Here is a 19,499-nt window from a genome sequence, read left to right on the forward strand (position 1 = left end):
TCTCTGTTGTAAAGCCACTTGGTGCATGATTTTTTTGGGGGGGGGGGATGGAAAAGTGGCATACATATACAATTATGAATTAATGAATGCTGATTTTTTTAAAGGCCTTTTAGCCTTGGTTTCCTTAATTGTGAGATTTATATAGCTCATATGGTTCTTCCTTTGCTTAACATTTTTTTTCCTAGGCCACTGTCATACTCGACTTTCGAAGGTTTCGACTTCCGAAGCCGACAACCCCGGAAGTCTTTTCGCCGCGCGCGCCCTGCGCCTGCGCCTAAGCTGCGTGCGCGGTCCGCGCGTGCGCAGAAGCGCAAAATCACGCTTTGCACATGCGCAGAACAGGCACTTTGACTTCCAAAGACTTCGACTTATGAAGACGGCCGCGGAACGGATCGTCTTTGTAAGTCGTGGTACCACTGTATTTATTAAGAGTTTCTAGACTACCCCATAACCAACACTCTCACCAAAACTCACTTGCATTCGCTATCAGCAGCACCACTTTGTACAAAGCGCCACTTTGTAACGTACACCATTATTATTTTCTTCCTTACTTCAGATGAGAGGTGGAGTGGACTGAGGCAGAGAAAAGAAGGTTCACCTCAGACCATGAAAGCTGACCGGAGATTTGAACGGAGACTTCCCAATTCACAACTCATAAGCGTAACAGCCAGTGGGGCGGTTAACTACACTCAGTGTTAGAAACTCAGATCTATAAGCTAGGTGCCAAATGGCTCCGTAAAACCAAGGCCACAGTCGCCAAAATGGAATGTCTAGTGGCCATTTTGGGGCCGGACGGCTCTCAAGCCTTATTTTTCAAAGGATGGACTGTGACTGGTTATCAGTTAAACATCTGGCTGGTTCGGATAACAACTTTGAGCTAGGTTAAGAACTTTGAGAACTTAAAAGAAGAAAAGTCACTTGATCTCCAGGGACAGTCCACATAGATATTGGCATATACAGTACCAAGCTCTTTTTCTTAATGTTGACACAGATCATTCATAACGTAATAATATTCTTCACAACCGTGAGCAGGGCTCTGGGGTGGGGTAAGTGGAGACAAGCTACAACCATTAATTATAACGTGGCTATAACTGTTCCTGCATATTGGTTCCAGGAATTAATTCTGATTTTTCAGATAAAAGATAACGGATAGAATTATTCAGGATGTGTTATGGGTGTGTGAAAACAGGCAAGATCCAATGATCCCCATGTACCTCCAGGTGGCGGAGATGTCAGGCGCCATCCAAGCGCCCAGGCATCTTCACTCGGTCGCAAAATGCGCCTGGCGCCTAGCTAATTTCAATCCCTGACTACGGTGTATGGAATTAATTGAAATTCTGAGAACAGTAAACCCAGGAAGAAATATTTCACATACATATACATACACAAATGTACACATAGACGTGTAAGCTTCACGGAATTATGATGGCAGAGAAGGGGAAATGTGTGAACTGACACATCAATGCAGTCTCCCACGCTGTTTCCCTCAATAAAGCTTTATTGAGCCCACTCGCTTCAGAGGCTGGCTGTGTGGGGCTGTTTTTCATCAACCCAGTCTGAAAACAGTAAGGGTCTTGTGGATGAGAGGGGCCAAACACGAAACATGTCCCTCCCCCCCCCCCAAAAAAAGGGAGAGGATTTTTGTTTTTTAAAGAGTTGCAAGAAGTGCTTCAGGCACAGAGCAGTTTTTCCAGGCCTATTCCTAGCCGCTGTCAAGAGACCTCTCTTCCACCCACGGGATAGAAGGATGCTTTGTCAGACTGGGTTAAGATCAGAGGCTCCCATCAGCAGGTTCAAACCAGCGCTTGGAACACAGGGGGGAAGACAGGCGCAGACCGTCAAACATTGTCACTTGACAGCAAAGAAGCCCTAGCTCTGATTATGTGGAAAGTCAAAGGAGAGGCTTTAAGGTTTGCAAGGTCACACATGGGAATAAAAGCCAGACCCATAAGTCCAGTGGCAAACAAACAGCAAGTGTTTGTTAACAGAGAGAGCCTTCTGTGGCAAGGGAGACCTTTAACTTGAAAGGACAGAAGAACAAAGGGAGGTCTTGCTCAGTGTGATATTTTCATGCTTCGGGAGCAAAAAATAACTCTCCAAGCTATCTACAGCCGACATCAAGAACCTGCAATCTTGTCATAGCTTCCTCTGATCTAAATCACACAATTCACTTCCTCCCCCTCCCCCAGTTTAAATCACCTAGAAAAAAGAAAAAAAGGATCCAATCTCAGTGGTAGGTTTTTTTAAAATATATATTAAGGGGTGGGTTTATCTGCTTCTGTAAAAAGCATTTCAAGGAGACACTGATTATTCCATAGTAACTGACAATCCAGACTATGTAATTTAGAATAAAAACATGGATTAATACAGCATTGTGAAAAAGTTTTGATGAAAGGTATTTTGAAAGGGGGGGAGGACAAACACAGAGAGCCTTTTAATCACACTTTAAATTTGGTAATGAACCAAACATAAAATGTACCAGGGCCATCTTTTAACACATGCTCTCTGTTGCTGTTGTTTTTTTCCTGCGCAGGAGAGGTTGCTTAGTGTCTATACAGAAGCAGTGGTCAAAATATGATAGCAATATTCTGTCAAGCTCAGGATGGCTACCATCATGCTATAAACGGAGACCATAAACCACAGGCCACTTATTTTGTCCACCACCAACACACATAACGTAGTCTTCTCCCTACTGGCCGTGGGAGAGACTCACATCAGAATAGGAAATGAATGAGGCTCAGGAAGGAAAGCCTGTGTCGAAAACTGGAGCCAATCTGGAGCACAGAGGTGGCAAGGAAGGAAAATAATAATAATAATAATAATAATAATAATAATAATAATAATAATTTATTATTTATACCCCGCCCATCTGGCTGGGTTTCCCCAGCCCCTCTGGGCGGCTTCCAACAGAAAAATGAAATAAAATAATCTAATAATCTATTAAACATTAAAAGCCTCCCTAAACAGGGCTGCCTTCAGATGTCTTCTAAAAATCTGGTAGCTGTTTTTCTCTTTGACATCTGATGGGAGGGCGTTCCACAGGGCGGGCGCCACCACCGAGAAGGCCCTCTGCCTGGTTCCCTGCAACTTGGCTTCTCGCAACGAGGGAACTGCCAGAAGGCCCTCGATACTGGATCTCAGTGTCCGGGCAGAACGATGGGGGTAGAAAGGATTAAAAGCATGCCATGAGCGCTGCATTCCCCACAGCCCTCTGGAAGCAGCACTGGTAAAAGAAACAAAAGGCACAGCGCTGAAGGTCTGCGTACAGAGGGTGAAACAGAAACACCTCCTGGCCTGTGAAATTTAATTGGCAATTTTGACCTCTGTGTATAGTTCAATGAGAAACAGTCACTGGCAGAGGTGGGGACCTGATGAATGAATGCACATGGGATAAGGCAGTTGCATTTTTAAAGAAGAGGTTGGATGACCACCTGTCCTGGAGATTCCTCCATTGCAGGGGGGTTGGACTAGAGGACCCTTAGGGTCCTTTTTCAACTCTACAATGCTATGATTACAGAGACCTGCGTTTTGGAAGGATCCAATACTGTATTTGACTGCGCAGCAGTTGGTGAAGTACTGAGTTATGCTGCACTGGGAGGACAAAGCTCAAGACACAGTATGCAGTCACCTGCCACAGGCAGAACAGCCTGCCAAGGATGCTGTAGTCACGTGGCTTTGATTGGCAGCAGACCCCGCAGCCGGTTTATTCTCTGCCCGCGAAGAGAAGCGTTCAGCGCACGTTTCATCACCAACACTCACACCACCGAGTGCCCTTGGGAAGGGAAGGATTACCATCAGGGATCCCCCAGAGTGGGCAGCTGCTGTGCCACGCTCCAAAGCCCGCTTCCCCTGCTGGCACCAATAATCCCAAGCTGTGCCAAGTTTGCAAGAGGCAACGGTCCGCAGCCTGGCCTGTATCTGCTCCCACTTGGGCCCCTTCCAATCCTGAGCTCACTTGGATGGGTGTGTGGGAGGAGGAACAAGAGAAGGGAGAAATAATTCTGCCCGCTTCCTTCCCCAACCGCCAGCTACAGGGCTGATAAATGGCCGCTCAGTTTCATCCTGGCACAACGCCCCGCACACTCAGCCCCCAAACGTCCTCTCCAATGTGGCTTAATATCATCAAGCAGGGAAAGCTCTGTGGTCTTGCAAAAGGCATGCCTCCCTGCCCACGTGGGACCCCGCAGAAACCTTCGTATTTGGAATGGTCATCGCACATAGTCCCAAATCACAGTAACCTTGGCATGCTGGTTCTCGTTCAGTATGGTTTACACTGACTGGCAGCAGCTCTCCAGGGTTTCAGGCAGGAGTCTCTCTCAGCCGGTGTTAGAAACTCAAAGAAGCGACAGAAGAAGATTGGAAAGATTTCAAAATTTATTTTAAAAAAATATGGTAAAATTGTATATTGAGATTAGATTTAGAAGTTTATAGAAACTGCGGGTTTGGGAATTATGTGAAGGAAATTGATGTATGAGAGATTTGAAATGATAAGGAGTTTTAAATAATGAATTGGAAATTGCTAAAGATAAAGGAGTACTGAACCGCAGACGGAGGGAACTCGAGGAAGTCCCCCCCCCATACAATGTTAAAAGAGAAGGATTTTGAATTTGGATTTTTGTATTTGTCTTTTTTATGTTGTTTTATTGTGTTTATTGTTATTTTCATATTGTTGTATTTATTGTTATTGTGTTTATTGTTATTTTTATATTGTGCTGTTTCTTTTTGTTGTAAAATTAATAAAAATTATTATATAATAAAAGAAACTCAAATTGGTAAGCCAGTAGCCCAGTGGTTCCTTAAACCAGGGTTACAGTTGCCAAAAGGGGGTATCCATTTGCCATTTTGGGGCTAGGCGGCTCAAAAATCGTATTTTCCCAATACGACTTTTTGGTTCCTGAAATTCATTCTGATTGTGCAGACAAAATATCACTGATAGAACTCTTTAAAAATGTGGTATTAGTGTGTGAAAACAGGCAAGATCCAAGGATCCCCAGGCATGCACCTCCAGATGGTGGAGACGTCAGGTGTCATCCTGGCACCCGGCCATCTTCACTTGGTCACAGGTGGCCGATACCCAAGTGCAAAATGCGCCTGGCGAATTTTAAACGCTGCTCTCAGCCCTATCAGAAGAAGCCGGGGATTGAACCTGGGAGCTTCTGCATGCCAAGCAGATGCTCTATCACTGAGTCACAGTCCCTCCCCAGTTTGTTACCTCCGAGCTGAACTCACTTAATATCCTCCACCATCGTGAACCATCACCTTTTCCTCTCTTTGCCCCTTACTTACTACTCCCAATCTCAATAGTCAGCTTATTCTTCAAACACTGCCAAACTCTTGCCTTTAGCTTTTCTGCAGCCCATGTCTGCTGCAGGAATGGCAGAAGGAGGGGAAGGAGAGCAGAAACAGAACAGCTCCAAAGTTATCCTGAAAAGTCAACCACAATGTCACTGGGAAAGCTGAAAGGGGGGCTAATTTCACAATGACACTAACCCAAGTTCCTTCATGAATGCACAGTTGTCATTCATATATAACACTAAGTCTTGTGTGGGTACTTTAACTAAGATTCCTGCATTGCAGGGGGTTGGACGAGATGGTCCTCAAGGTTCCTTCCAACTCTACAATTCTACTGTATGGGTTTCTGGAAGAGAAACTGAAGCTGCTTTGATCTTGCCTGGTCATACTGATGCTGTGCTAAGTCACAGTTCGGCTAACCTTGTTGTCCCAACCCACGCTAGTGGTTTCATTCTCCAAAGTAAATCACAGGACAAACCCTTTCAGCTCACAGTTGGTTTGGGGAGAGCTAAACCACAAACCCGGGTTCCCACCAGGGGGTGGGAACCAATTTTGGCTTCACGGCCCAGATCCTCATCAGGATCGGACTATCCGGCCCAAATTAGCAGGTGGAGGGAGCCACTCACTCACCTGGCAATCATGTGACATTACTTTGGTTGACAGTCACAACCCTGTTTGCTCCGATCTTGAAGCTGGAGAAGGAAGCTCGCGGAAGCCTTTAAGATTGGACTTGGAAGGAGAAAAGCTTTCGCAAGCCCCCTCCCAAGTTCCCAATCTTCCTCCGATTATAAAGTGGGGGGAGAGAGGCTCACAAAGGCTTTTGCAAGCCTCCCCACTTTAAGATTGGGACTTGCAGTTCTCTCCTAGAAGCCCTAGCACAAACTCTCTTGGATCCCGTCTCCTTAACCAACCTTTCAAACGCATCTGCACAGCTGATGGTGTGCAAAGTTGGAACAAGTTAAAGTTGGGGTTCTGAGGATTCAGAATAAGTTATCCCTGTACAAGTTGGGTGACATAATTACAATGAGATACCCAGTAGTTTTCAATAGGAATGAGGAGATCCTCACTGGTTGTTGTTTTATGCCTACGTTTGGTGCACTTTGAGACTGTATCCCTCTAGCAGCACAATGACTTATCAGTGCAACAGCAAGGAAGTCTTGCACTAATCCACAAAAACCAGAAGCTCTCCTAGCTTTGCCTGTGAATCAGAGGTCAGAAGTGCCAAGCAAGAAGCCCAATACAACTGTCCATTGTCTAAGTGCTTCCTTCCTGTCAATATGCTTTGGTACAATACTACTACTCTCCCCCCACCCCACCCCGGACACCACTCCTAACACATGCAGCTAAAACCAGCACACCAATCACCAGCTAAACTTCCAATACAATATTTTGCAGCAATCCCAGCAACCTGGATGTTATCTGCATGCATGTTATGTGCTTGTGCATGTGTGCACAAACACACAAACCCACACAGTGTGCATGCAGTTTTTTGTAGGCTTTTTGGACCATCACGCTGGTCCAAAATGTGGCATAAAAAACTGCCAATTATTTAATAGCACCTGTCAGATAACTTCTCCCCTCCAAAGTGAGAAAGAACTGAGCAGCTCTCAAGCAATAACTGTGAAGGATTTAATCCCAATACTGGGTGATACACTTTTGATTTATGACAAGGCAGTTGACTTCATAAAATATAACACCCACTCTGGAACACTCTGACGTCTGCCATCAGAAGGACATAAGGACACTATCAGTGACTTTTTAAAGCATTCTTCAGGCATAGAAACCTGGTAGCGCATGGAACTTTATAGGAACTACAAGCTTTGACAAAGGTGTTGGTTGCTAGGCCTACTGTCATTAATGACCACAATGTCCCACGGTCTCCTCTACAGTCACAGTACCCCAAACAGTTTAATTATTGAAAATAATAAGAGAAGGCTCAAAGACACTGGGTGACATTCACCAACTGCAACTTGTCAGGGCGTAACAAGACTCCCTGCTCCTTCTTCCCCCATGCACAGCCTACACCCTCCTAAAATCTGCTCCAGAGGGTTGGGAAAACCCCTAAAACAAATTTAGAGGGCACACTAGGGGAGGGGGAACATTTTTTTGTGCAAAGAGAAATCCTTTCAATGATAGAACAAGAGACTTAGCATTATGTCGGATTCCATCTATGATGTGAATAGTGGCGCAGAAAGCTCCCTTGCCAACTGATGCATAAAAGCTTTGGTCTTGCAGACGTTTCCAAATGCAACTTGCCTCCTTCTGCACTTCAGTGCAGCTGTACTGTATGCACATGTGAAGGCAAAGAGGGGGCATTGCTAGAATTGTAATCAAGACACAAAAAGCGCCAAACATCCCAGCAGAGTTAAATCGGAGTTTGCATTCTCACCTTCTATCCCTGTTTGCTCGGTGAAAGATTTGCATCGCTGTCCTCCATTCTTTTTGTTGTGGTTTTGCAGGCAACAATTCTTACAAGTATCAGAAGTATCCGACCTGGTGCCTTGCAGATGTTGCTGGACTCCAACTCCCATCAGCCCCTGGTCATGCAGATTAGGACACTGGGAGCTGTAGTCCGACAACCTCTGAAAGGCATCATTGCTGGCTGTTAAATGCTGACTACCTTGCATTATTTCACGGCCTGCATCTGACAGCAGAACTGCAGGAACCACTGGTACTTATCCCACGGAGGTTTCACATTAGCCGCTTAATGGAGACATAAGTATCTCCCACTTTCTGCTGATAAACAACCAGCATTACCTTCAGCAGCAATTAGATGAAGCACTGAGCATCTCTCTCCTGGGATGTTGGTAAGTAATTCTGTCCCACACAAACAGGTCTCACGTCACGTTCTGCAAGAGGTCCTGATTCCAAATGCTCCTTCAACACTATGAGGCTGGGAAAGCCCAGCTCCTCCCTCCCTTAGCCAGCAAAAACAAGCTTCCCACTTATTTTCTTCTGGGCAGAGGACACTGACCCCGCAACTGCGAGAAGTCCCAGACTACATCCTACCAGCCTGGCTTTCACTCCCTAGAAATGACAGCATGGCACCAAAGAAGGGAATTGCAGAGTGGTGGAATGAATCAGAACAGGAGCATCCCCTCTAAACACAGACAACTTTGTATTTATCTGGGGCAGCGAGAAGCTGAACAGTCTGGTGGCAACTTAAAAGACTAAACAAATGGATCTTGGCAGACGTTTTACAGGGCCAGGGGCCACTTCAGATACAATACCATGTTACTGTCTGCTGTCTGTGTGTGTTTGAGTGTACACAAGGGCTGGGCGATATATCGTCCAAAACTGGTTTCAAGTCCATACTGTGATATCGGTTTCATAATTTTTGACCTGGCAATATATCACATATCACGCTGTATGTGTGTGTGTGCGCACGCTATGCAAAAACCACAATGCGGGGAAAACCTTGAAGCCAGCCAATGCCTCTACATAGCTCTATCTTCATTTCAGACATCATGATACAGTGGTACCTCGGTTTATGAACACAATTGGTTCCGGAAGTCTGTTCATAAACTGAAGCGTTCATAAACTGAAGCAAACTTTCCCATTGAAAGTAATGGAAAGTGGATTAATCCGTTCCAGATGGGTCCGCGGAGTACTTAAACTGAAGCATTCATAAACTGAAGCATGGGTGTAATTGGTTCCAGAAGTCTGTTCATAAACTGAAGCGTTCATAAACTGAAGCGAACTTTCCCATTGAAAGTAATGCAAAGTGGATTAATCCGTTCCAGACGGGTCCGCGGAGTACTTAAACTGAAGCATTCATAAACTGAAGCATGGGTATAATTGGTTCCAGAAGTCTGTTCATAAACTGAAGCGTTCATAAACTGAAGCGAACTTTCCCATTGAAAGTAATGGAAAATGAATTAATCCATTCCAGATGGGTCCGCGGCGTTCATAAACCGAAAATTCATAAACCGAGGTTCCACTGTATTGTGATGTTTTTAGCTGGTGATGTATCACAATATTGAAAACCAGATATCGCCCAGCAGAGATGGAATTTGGGAGGGGGGGAGAGGTTATTGTGCAGTAAATCTAAAAGTCTTTGTTATATAGAAATTTAATAAATAATAGTAATAAAATAAAATAAAATCACATAGTCCCATCACAAACCATTAGCTACTGCTCCCAAATAAGGCTTTGTCAAATGCATCATCAAGGATTTACAAGCCAACCCTGGGGGGAGTCTTTCACTACACAGATGAAAGGGCCTGGGCCTGTTTACAAACTCCCCCCCCCCAAAAAAAAAACACCCCACAAACACACACACCCAGATGCAATGGCTCAACAGTAGCACTACATCAGGCACCCCCAAACTGCGGCCCTCCAGATGTTTTGGCCTACAACTCCCATGATCCCTAGCTAACAGGACCAGTGGTCAGGGATGATGGGAATTGTAGTCCAAAACATCTGGAGGGGCGAAGTTTGGGGATGGCTGCACTACATCATTCATCAGGAATACAACCCAGGAACTAGCACCCCCCCCACTCTAAAACAACCCCAATGCCAAGTCTGGCCCTCATATCTACTCAAGATACACTTACCATGTGGCCTCAACCTTATCATCAAAGGCTCATTCACCTTTACATGTTTGAACATGATATATGCCGCCACTACTTTCCTAAGACGATGTGTGCCAGCAATGCCCTTCTGCCATGTAGGTTGCCGGAATACCTGTACAAGAGAATAAAGGTAAAGGGACCCCTGACCGTTAGGTCCAGTCGCGGACGACTCTGGGGTTGCACGCTCATCTCGCTCTGTAGGCTGAGGGAACCGGCGTTTGTCAGCAGACAGCTTCCAGGTCATGTGGCCAGCATGACTAAGCCGCTTCTGGCGAACCAGAGCAGCGCACGGAAACGCCGTTTACCTTCCCACTGTAGCGGTACCTATTTATCTACTTGCACTTTGTCGTGCTTTCGAACTGCTAGGTTGGGAGGAGCAGGGACCAAGCAACGGGAGCTCACCCCATCGCAGGGATTCGAACCGCTGACCTTCTGATCGGCAAGCCCTAGGCTCTGTGGTTTAGACCACAGCGCCACCCGCGTCCCTCATACAAGAGAATGGATGTAGCCAAATCAGACATTAAAACAGCTAACACTCAGAAATCAGCACAGAGGCAACTCAGGTTTTCCTGGCCAGACTTCAGCAAGAAGGTTTCAAAGGGAGACTGCAGCTGCCAACTGGAATTCATGTGCTCATTCTATCCTATCAGACATGGGCTCAAGAGGGACTGGGAGCAACAGGTTCACTGCCGAACGCAACTGCCCCTCTTTAGGCATACAGGGAAGAAGCTATTCATCTCACTTTGCAAATTCATTAGCAGCCATGAGCCGGCTACTCCCACCTCGTCCAGCACTTTTTTACTCTCCACTGGATCTCTTTTACATAGTATTTTACCGCAACCTCTTCCACACATTGCATTTGCTGGCTTTCCTGTAGCAGCATCCTTCCAGCGGTTGTCATGTGTTTAGCAGCTGGAGACAACACACTAGCTCAACCCCTGTCCTCCTTCATAAATTGCAGGATGGTTATCTGAAGCAAGAAAGCCTCCAGAACACGTGCAGGTGGCTGCAAGATGGGGAACCCTGGGAAATCAGGGTTCTCCATTGCATGGGGAGCCCATACTGGGAGAAGCAGGCAAACTCATGGGACAGGGGTGGTGGTGGCAGAGCTAGAGACCTCATCCCTATCCCATGTTGCTTTCTCCAGCTTCTGAATAACTGTACGGGGCTTCTCTCTTCCTGTGATCTGTCAATCAAGCAGAGCACTACATGCACCTGATGAAATAGGAAAAAACCTTACACCGCAATAAATTTGCAATTTTTCAGATGCCATAGGACTATCTGCATCTCCAAGGCCAACTCTGATCCCAACCTCATTGCCGTTTCATGCAATTTTGTAGTGAATTAAGGGAAGCCTTATTTTTAGAGGGGTCCAACTGTCCTTGAATACTAACTTATGAGAGAGCAGATTCTTTTTTTCAGTTCCTAATATTTGACCAATGCTGGAGCCTCTAGACCAGTGGTCCTCAACCTTGGGCCTCCAGATGTTTTTGGCCTACAACTCCCATGATCTCTAGCTAGCATGACCAGTGGTCAGGGATTATGGGAATTGTAGTCTCAAAACATCTGGAGGCCCAAGGTTGAGGACCACTGCTCTAGACCAAGTACATTCATTTTCTACAGGCAATTATGCTTATTCTTAATTGGCGTTTCCTGCAAATTCAAACAGATGAGGTTCCGGAGAGGGTCAATTAACTCTAGTTAAAATCGAGAGAATGTGTTAAGTTTATTTGTGCCATTCCTGACCCACACATGTTGTGATCTGAATTCTCTATTACCAGCAATGCCTTGTAGCTGTATCTTGAAACCCTGTTTCAGGTTGCACCAGAGATGTTTACCAGCTATCTGTCTTGTGACAACAAGCTTGCAGCCAATCTGTTAACAACTAGGGCACGCATTAGGAGGCTGCATTTTCTTTAAGGCTGAGCACGCCCTATCTTAGGGCAGCAGAAACCACCACAAAACATACCACATCCGTAAAGTTTGGAGAGCAAATCATAGGTGGTGATCGCTTATCTACATCAGTCCTTAATGTGAAGAGATAAGAGCCATACCGTAGACTCATAGACTTGCAAGGGACTCTGAGGATCAACTCCCTGCACTGCAGGAATATGCAGCTGTCCCATATGGGGATAGATGAACCTGCAACCTTGGCGCTATCAGCACCATGCTCCAACCAACTGAGCTACCGTATTTTTCGCTCCACAGGATGCACCTAGTTTTTAGAGGAAAACAAGGAAAAAAATATTTTGCTTTCTTGAATTGTCCTAGGCATAGCAGCCAACTCCTAGAGGCCTAGGTGCCTTTGCCCCCCCCCTTAAATATTTGAGGAAGCTTCTTTTGCAAAGGGGGGGAGCTCCATTTTTTTAGGATCAGCTCAAAGTTGTGCAGCTTTTTTTTGCAAATGGGAAAAGCCCTGTTTGGGGGAGGGGGTCAGCTCAGAGTTGTGCATCTTTTTTGCAAAGGGGAAAAGCTCCATTTTTTAGGATCAGCTCAAAGTTGCTGAGTTTCCTTGCAAAGGGGGGGGAATCCTGTTTTTATGGGGTTCAACTCACAGTTCTGCAGCTTCTTCTATAGGAAAGGAAAGGAAACCCATTTCTACAGTTTCCAGACAGATAATCTAATCAGCCAGTCACATATCTCCCTCTGCAAACAATTGAGGCATAGTCAAGGGGCCGGGCCAGACCGGGCAAGGAACTAACTCTCTTATCTTCCTCCCTGATCTCTTGCAATCAGCTGCTGAGCAGGCTCCTTTCAGCTAATACCTTCTTGTTAGCCTTTAGCTCTTTCTTAAAAAAAAGAAGAAGCACGATCTGCCTTTAGCCCCTGGGCAATTCGGCTCCAGGGACCACGCATTCGCTCCATAAGACGCACCTCTTACTTTCTAGGAGGGAAAAAGTGTGTCTTATGGAACAAAAAAATACGGCATATCTTGTCATTGTTGTGAGTGCCAACCCGCAGTTCAAGATATTAGGGCTGGAATTATGCATTGCAAGTTGTTCTCCAATTGATCTGCAGACCCTCTCTTTCACCTCTGATACTGCACCACAAGGGCCTTCCAACCTTCAGGAGCATGTGGAGTTTTTTGGGGGGGTGAGGGGCAGTGAGAAAGTTGTGGGGCTGAAATACCTCTGTGCACATCACAATAGTCTGCCGCTGCCCTTTGGATCAACTCTTCTCTGTGGAATAAAAGTATAGCGAAGAATACAGTGGTACCTTGGTAATCCATCCCGGGAGTCCGTTCGACTCCCGAAACGGTTTGAAAACCAAGGTGTGGCTTCCGATCGGCTGCAGGATTTTCCTGCACTCAATCAGAAGCCGTAGAAGCCGCGTCGGACGTTCAGCTTCCCAAAAACGTTCGCAAACTGAAACACTCACTTCCGGGTTTGCGGCGTTTGGGAGCCAAGCTGTTCAGGAACCAAGGTACAGTGGTACCTCGCAAGACGAATGCCCCGCAAGACGAATTTTTCGCAAGACGAATGCGTTTCGCGATCTGATGGTGACTCGCAAGACGAATTCGTTTTGCGAAAAATTTGTCTTGCAAATCGCGGTTTCCCATAGGAATGCATTGAAATTTAATTAATGCGTTCCTATGGGCAAAAAAAGAAATTTCAATGCATTCCTATGGGAAACCGCGATTCACAAGACGAATTTTTCGCAAAACGAATTGACTCGTGGAATGAATTAAATTCGTCTTGCGAGGAACCACTGTACCACTGCACTTGTTCCTATGGAATACCCATGGTCTACTTTATGTAAACAATGCTGGGGCTTTGCTTCCGGAACCCAAGCCCCATTCATTTCTTTTCCCGGTAAACACCTAAAGACTGGCTGCCGTTATGTCCAGTTCAATGCCATTCTCCTCCTTTTTCTGCTACGGATCTGCCAATACCATTACCCACTTATGCCTCGAGCTAGAATCGCAGCCAATCACAGGTGTGCATGCCTCAGCCACATGGGGAATGACTTGAAGTCCTGGATTCAATTAGCCCAGTTTGGATTCAGCATTCCTGCCAACGGAATTGGAAAGCTTTCGCCCGCAAGCAGCCAAACCTTCCGTGGACAGAATATTTTGAGACGTGCAACCAGAGGTAGTACGACTTGCACTACACCATGGATAAAAAATTAATTACGGCAGTGCCGCAATGAAATGCAGGCACCTGCCAAGGTGGAAGTTAACATCTGACCAATGCAGCGTACGAGAAGAACTCAAGAGGGCATCCAACTAGGTAGGCATTGTAAAATTGGGTTAGGAACTTCCAAAGGAACAAATAGTAGTTCCTCTACATTAGAATCACCACGCTCAGGTAATTAATTAGAAAAAAAGAAAATAGTTACTGCGTAAACTAGTTTTTGTACTGAAGGTGCCAGTCCTATAGTACAAAATGCCTATATTGGACATAAGAGAAGTCTAGTTTCCCCTTAAAATACATGTGTGCACTGAGTGGAAAGGGATTGGGTGCTAAGACCCGGCCTGTAAGATTTGGGTTTTTTTAATGGGAAATGTGCTCACCCTTTACACACACACACACACACTCAGATGTCTAGCTATTAACCAGCATGTAGGCTGCTATTATTAGATGCAGAAATTGTAAAGGGAAAAGTGAATAAGGCAAGCCATATGCGTGTAGGTGCGTGTGCAAAACGCAGCAGAAGGAATAGAAAACAGAACTTCTGATGATCTCTACTAAAGGGTTTGCCAATACAATTCTTAAAGTGGCAGCAGAGGCAATACTGCGTTGCCTAGCAGCATGAATTCTTAGATCTTTCACAAGGCTTTGCAGTAAGTGTATGCTTCCTTTAAAAGGAAAACGAAAGTATATCTAGCCCAGCAGGTGTTAAGTGCTCGGTATGCAAACTCCTGCCAGCTATGTACAATCCATAGATAAATCTATTGCTTTATGCAATCTGAACTGAATATATGTATTCATCAAGGACTATAAAGAAAAGGAAGTGTTACTGCCTGACCTACACAGACTTGTGAATTAAGATTTTTTTCCAACTAGATTTTTTTTACCAGAAGGGTAAAAAAAAAACCACCTAGGTAAATTCTATGCTGAACCTGACTTGAATCTTTTAGAAAATAACTTTTATTGAGCCAACTATGTTAGAGAAGGTTTAGTAGGCTTTAAGTTGCACAGAAGGCGCCTTCAGGCAGAAAAGCATCTCAGCTTGAGGTTCCCACAGTTTCCAGGGAATGAACTTGAGTGACCTTTCCTCTAGTACTCATGAATGGAACATCTTCCATACAAAGCCTAAGTACCGGTACTATGCTTTTCCTGGCCCATATTCTAACAAATTGACAGCAATAACGTAGTTGTAAAAAAAAAAGTCACTGACATCTTCATAGCAATTGCATAGCTGCCAAGTTATCCCTTTTTTACAGGGATTTTCCCTTATGCTGAATAGGCTTCCTCGCGAGAAAAGTGAAAACTTGGCAGCTATGCAATTGCAATGAGCTGGCCTACATACCAGCAGGCTCTGCAAGAATGATGAGAATCAGACAGCCTCTATTAGAGAGGGAAAGGGGATGGTTCTCACCTTTGCGGCTTTCAGAACTAATTAAGGGCACATTTACATAACTGCAGGACCCTTGGTTATTAATAATAATTTTGAGGAACTGCCAGCAGGGAAAGAGGCTTCCAAATACATCAAATGGCAAATTGAGCATTAAACGTTGTTATCACAGGTTATCAGGCATCCCCAAACTTCGGCCCTCCAGATGTTTTGGACTACAATTCCCATCTTCCCCGACCACTGGTCCTGTTAGCTAGGGATCATGGGAGTTGTAGGCCAAAACATCTGGAGGGCCGCAGTTTGGGTTAAGTAATCACACAAGGAAGCTTTGAGACAAGTCCCACAGTGAGGGTCAAGTCCCAGTTGGAACACATGTACACAACTTCCTGCCAACAAAGCAATACCAGCTAAACACATATCACATTCCATAATTTCCAAGAGAGCATAGAAGTGACCTAAGCAGGTCTAAGGGATGGTTAAGGATGCAAAGCTACTCAATTTATTTTTATATTGGACAAAGCCTCTTTCTGCAGATAGTTTCTACGGACACTACCTTCCCACTTTTCCATCTTTGGAACGAGCACACAGCCACCCAAAAGAAATGTTCGTTTCCTAGAGCAGCGGTTCAAGCCTTTTTCTGCACGGCAACCCATAAGTCCAAATATACCTTTTGCAATAACCCATCGCTATATTGTCGCATGAATTTTGGACCACAGGTCTTAGGTGGCCATTGGTTTCGTGCATTTAAAATGCAAGTTTGCCTATTTTACAACCATTATGTGACACATATATGCAACATACAGAATTTGATGGAATATTTATAGTGCTTACAAAGATAATCATTGTTGTGCTCATGGGAGTGTAAAAACAACCAACACCTGATTGCATGATATTCCTTGGTAAGTAATATACATTTGGTGCTTGACCTCTGGAGGCGCACTCCATTGTCTCAAGTCAGACAGATTGCAACAACAACTTTATAAATTTATTCTACAAACGCAGTTACACAAGGCCTGTGAAAAAGACTTGTACTTCATTATATCTTATGATTTTTTCATGGTGAAGTCTACTCTGGCAGGTATCAATGGGATGACAGAGCTTGCATTTTGCCAAAGAACAGATGAGTGCAGGGTTTAACGGTTGTCAAACAGTGTCTCAGATCATTCCCAATACATAGTAGCCTGCTTCTACATTTCAGTCTTCATAGCAGTCATTGCTGAAAATCCTGCCTCCCAAAGGTATGTGCTACCAAATGTCAGCAGCGCAGATACTTCTTCATCAACAAGCTTCGGCTACTCATTGGCAACATGAAATCAACATTCTGGTAATTTTTGGAAATGCTGTTGTCTTTGAGGGTCCTGACACATGGTAGTTCAATGAGCCATTATACAAAAGTGGTGAGATCTGGTTGCAAATGGGCTTCACATACACTCAAACTTATTTGTTCCTAAGCAAACTACAAATTACCCTTGACTATTAACAGATTCTGAGATGGTTCACCAGAAAGTGCTCCTATGGGGAGTTTTTTGAGCGACTATTTCAGCTTGCCTCTGATGCAAGCTCTATTAGCACTTTGTGGCAAACAGTCCCCAGAGGCATCACCAGCCAGCAGAGAGTTCCCAATGAGAATCACAGAATGATAAAATTGCAGAGCTGGAAGGGACCACAAGGGTCATCTAGTCCAACCCCCTGCAAGGCAGGAATCTTTCACCCAACATGGGACTACTCACGACCCAGAGATTAAGTGGTGTCAGGCTCTACCAGAGTCTTTCAGACATGCGGTTACAAGCATCAACGCAGCATTATAATAAGCCAATAAAACTCCTTCATGCCAGTTCAAGGCTGCAAGCGATGATTATTTGGGATTTACTTATAAAGCCCGCAACCCATCTGCACAGGCTTCGCAACCCACTTGTGGTTAGGAAACACTGTCCTAGACTATCAGAAGACCCACTTAGCCATGACGTTCTCACTGTGACCCTCAGATGATCAAGTCACCATCCCTCTGCCTAACCTAACAGGTTTGGTGTGAGGATAAAATGGAGAACCACATATGCCATCTTGAGATTGGCAGTGGGAGGGGGTGGGAGAAAAAAAACAGAAATGCAATCCATAAAGACCCAGAGCATTGAAGAACTCTGCCACATCATTACCAAGGCAAACCAGTGTACGGACAGCAAAGGAAACACAACAGAACTGGCTCCAAATACAGAGATGGTCAAATACAGTAAACACTGTGCATCCCAGAATGGCTAGCAGCGCATCTGAAGCATTCAAGCTAATCAACTGAAGTTAATGGGATCACAACTTACAAATAGATTTCCACCCAAACAAGGATGCACAGGGAACCGAGGGGGAAGATCCAGCTATCTGAAGACGGTTTCTAGCATATCACACATGCAAATAAGAGAGAGGGTTAGTTTTGCAGGGTTTTTTTGGGGGGGGGAGCGGAGAATGTTATATTTTGTGGGCCTGAGGGAGATGGGGAGAAGAGGGCGGAGTCCAGTTTCGGGGAAGCCAATGGAAAATGTAACCTTTGCATGTGCAAGAGCCGAGCGAAACATAACCTTCAGGCAGGACTCAGAAAAAAAAGCCTTATTAACACAGAGACGCCTGCTTCTTTAAAAAGGCTGGCAAAATTCAAATGACAACTCTCATCATTGGATGCGCTCGTCTATTTTAATTTGCAATTCAGGTCAATTCCCCCCAAAAGGGTGGGGTGGGTGACGGATGGAGGGGATAAAATGCTACACAGCTTAATACTTAAAATCAGAGCCACTGAATCTTGCCCACAGTGCAGAGGACACAGGACCTGGCGAGTTTGGGTTTTTTTCCCCCAGGCTGCCCCCCCCCATAGAATCTTAAATACCAGGCGATTGGTTGGGATGCCGCAAAAGGGGGTCAAAAGAGGCACTGCGGGAGACTGGATGCTGGTCTGCTTTACTCCAAAGGAGTACAGGACCGGTGGCCACGAGTCCTTTGCGTCCTGATCTGATAGGCACAGGAGAAGCATCTACGTATTGAGGTGCGCAAGGCAACAACTGCCCACGAGGTTTTCACGAGACCACCACGCTCAGAATAGCCATCGGGGGTGCGGATGGGTGAGCGCAGGGGTGCTAACTTGAATAAAATAGGGGGGGAGGCAAGCCCCGCCCCGCATCATCCATCCATCGCAAGACGTGGGGCACCCACACTATTTGAACAATGCCCGTCAACTGGGGGGGGCTCAATTGGGGGGGGAACGGACCTCGGCCCCTAGGAGTTGGGGTAGAAACAAAGCGGGGCACTTTACGGAGTTGCAAGTCCCTTCCATTAGAGGAGGCGTTTTGTCGCGGGCAGGAATTTTGTGGGAAACCGACCGGGGGGGGGGAGCCACTCCCGATCTCCCTCCCTCCCTCTTCGGTAGGCCGAGGGGTCCAGTCCGGGGGGCTCCCACCGCAGGACCTGGCAACCGCCCCAGAGCTGAAGGTCGCGCTCGGAAGCGCGGGAGGCCCAGCCAAGAGCCGCAGCGCCCTCGGGGGCGCGCTTGTGGATGGAGTTGGTTGGAGGGGTCGGGGTTTGCATGGAGGGCGCCCCATTAATTCTACCCTACGGTGGAAGAGGAGCATGCACCCGGCTAGCGCACCTGCTGGTAGTCGGCGTCCCTCGGGCGGAAGGTGCTGGAGACCGGCTGCAGGCGGAGGCTCAAGTGGGGCAGCCCGTGCAGCCACGACGCCCACCAGGGCGCCAGGTAGTCGGCCCGCGCCGCAGGCAACATCGCGACCCTGGGCCTGGCGGCTGCAGATGCTGCTCGCCCCCTCCCCGGACAGGCGCCCGCTCCTCCTGCCGCCGCCGCCGCCGCCGCCGCTTCTCGTGCCGCGTCCCGCTCTCCGCACGCCGATCGCGGCCCGGCCTCCTTCGCCGTTGCGGAGCGCGCTCGCCAAGCGCCGCCCCTTCTATTCTCCGCGATGGGGAGGCGGGGCAGGGCGGGGACGGGGCGGGGGGCGCAAGCCGGGCCATTCTGGGAGGGAGCGGACGCCCCCTGCGGGATCTGCCCGGCTGGCGGGGGCGATGCTTTCAAAGAAGTTCCCAGCAGCACTCTCCCTACCGGCAAGAGATTCTTTCGGTGTCAATCCT

The 19,499-nt window shown here is 46.4% G+C and overlaps 1 protein-coding gene across 1 annotated transcript in view; it reads right to left on the bottom strand.

The window, feature by feature from the left end:
- The window catches only part of TTYH2 (tweety family member 2), an 83,488-nt gene extending 64,250 nt beyond the window's left edge, over positions 1-19,238 (bottom strand). Inside the window, exon 1 of the mRNA XM_035104098.2 lies at positions 19,009-19,238. Within this exon, the coding sequence (XP_034959989.2) occupies positions 19,009-19,140 (132 nt within the window). The 5' untranslated portion in view covers positions 19,141-19,238. The remainder of the gene's footprint in view (positions 1-19,008) is intronic.
- Positions 19,239-19,499: the final 261 nt, after the last annotated feature.

This window comes from Zootoca vivipara, chromosome 2, assembly GCF_963506605.1.
Source record: "Zootoca vivipara chromosome 2, rZooViv1.1, whole genome shotgun sequence".
Classification (NCBI taxonomy): domain Eukaryota; kingdom Metazoa; phylum Chordata; class Lepidosauria; order Squamata; family Lacertidae; genus Zootoca; species Zootoca vivipara.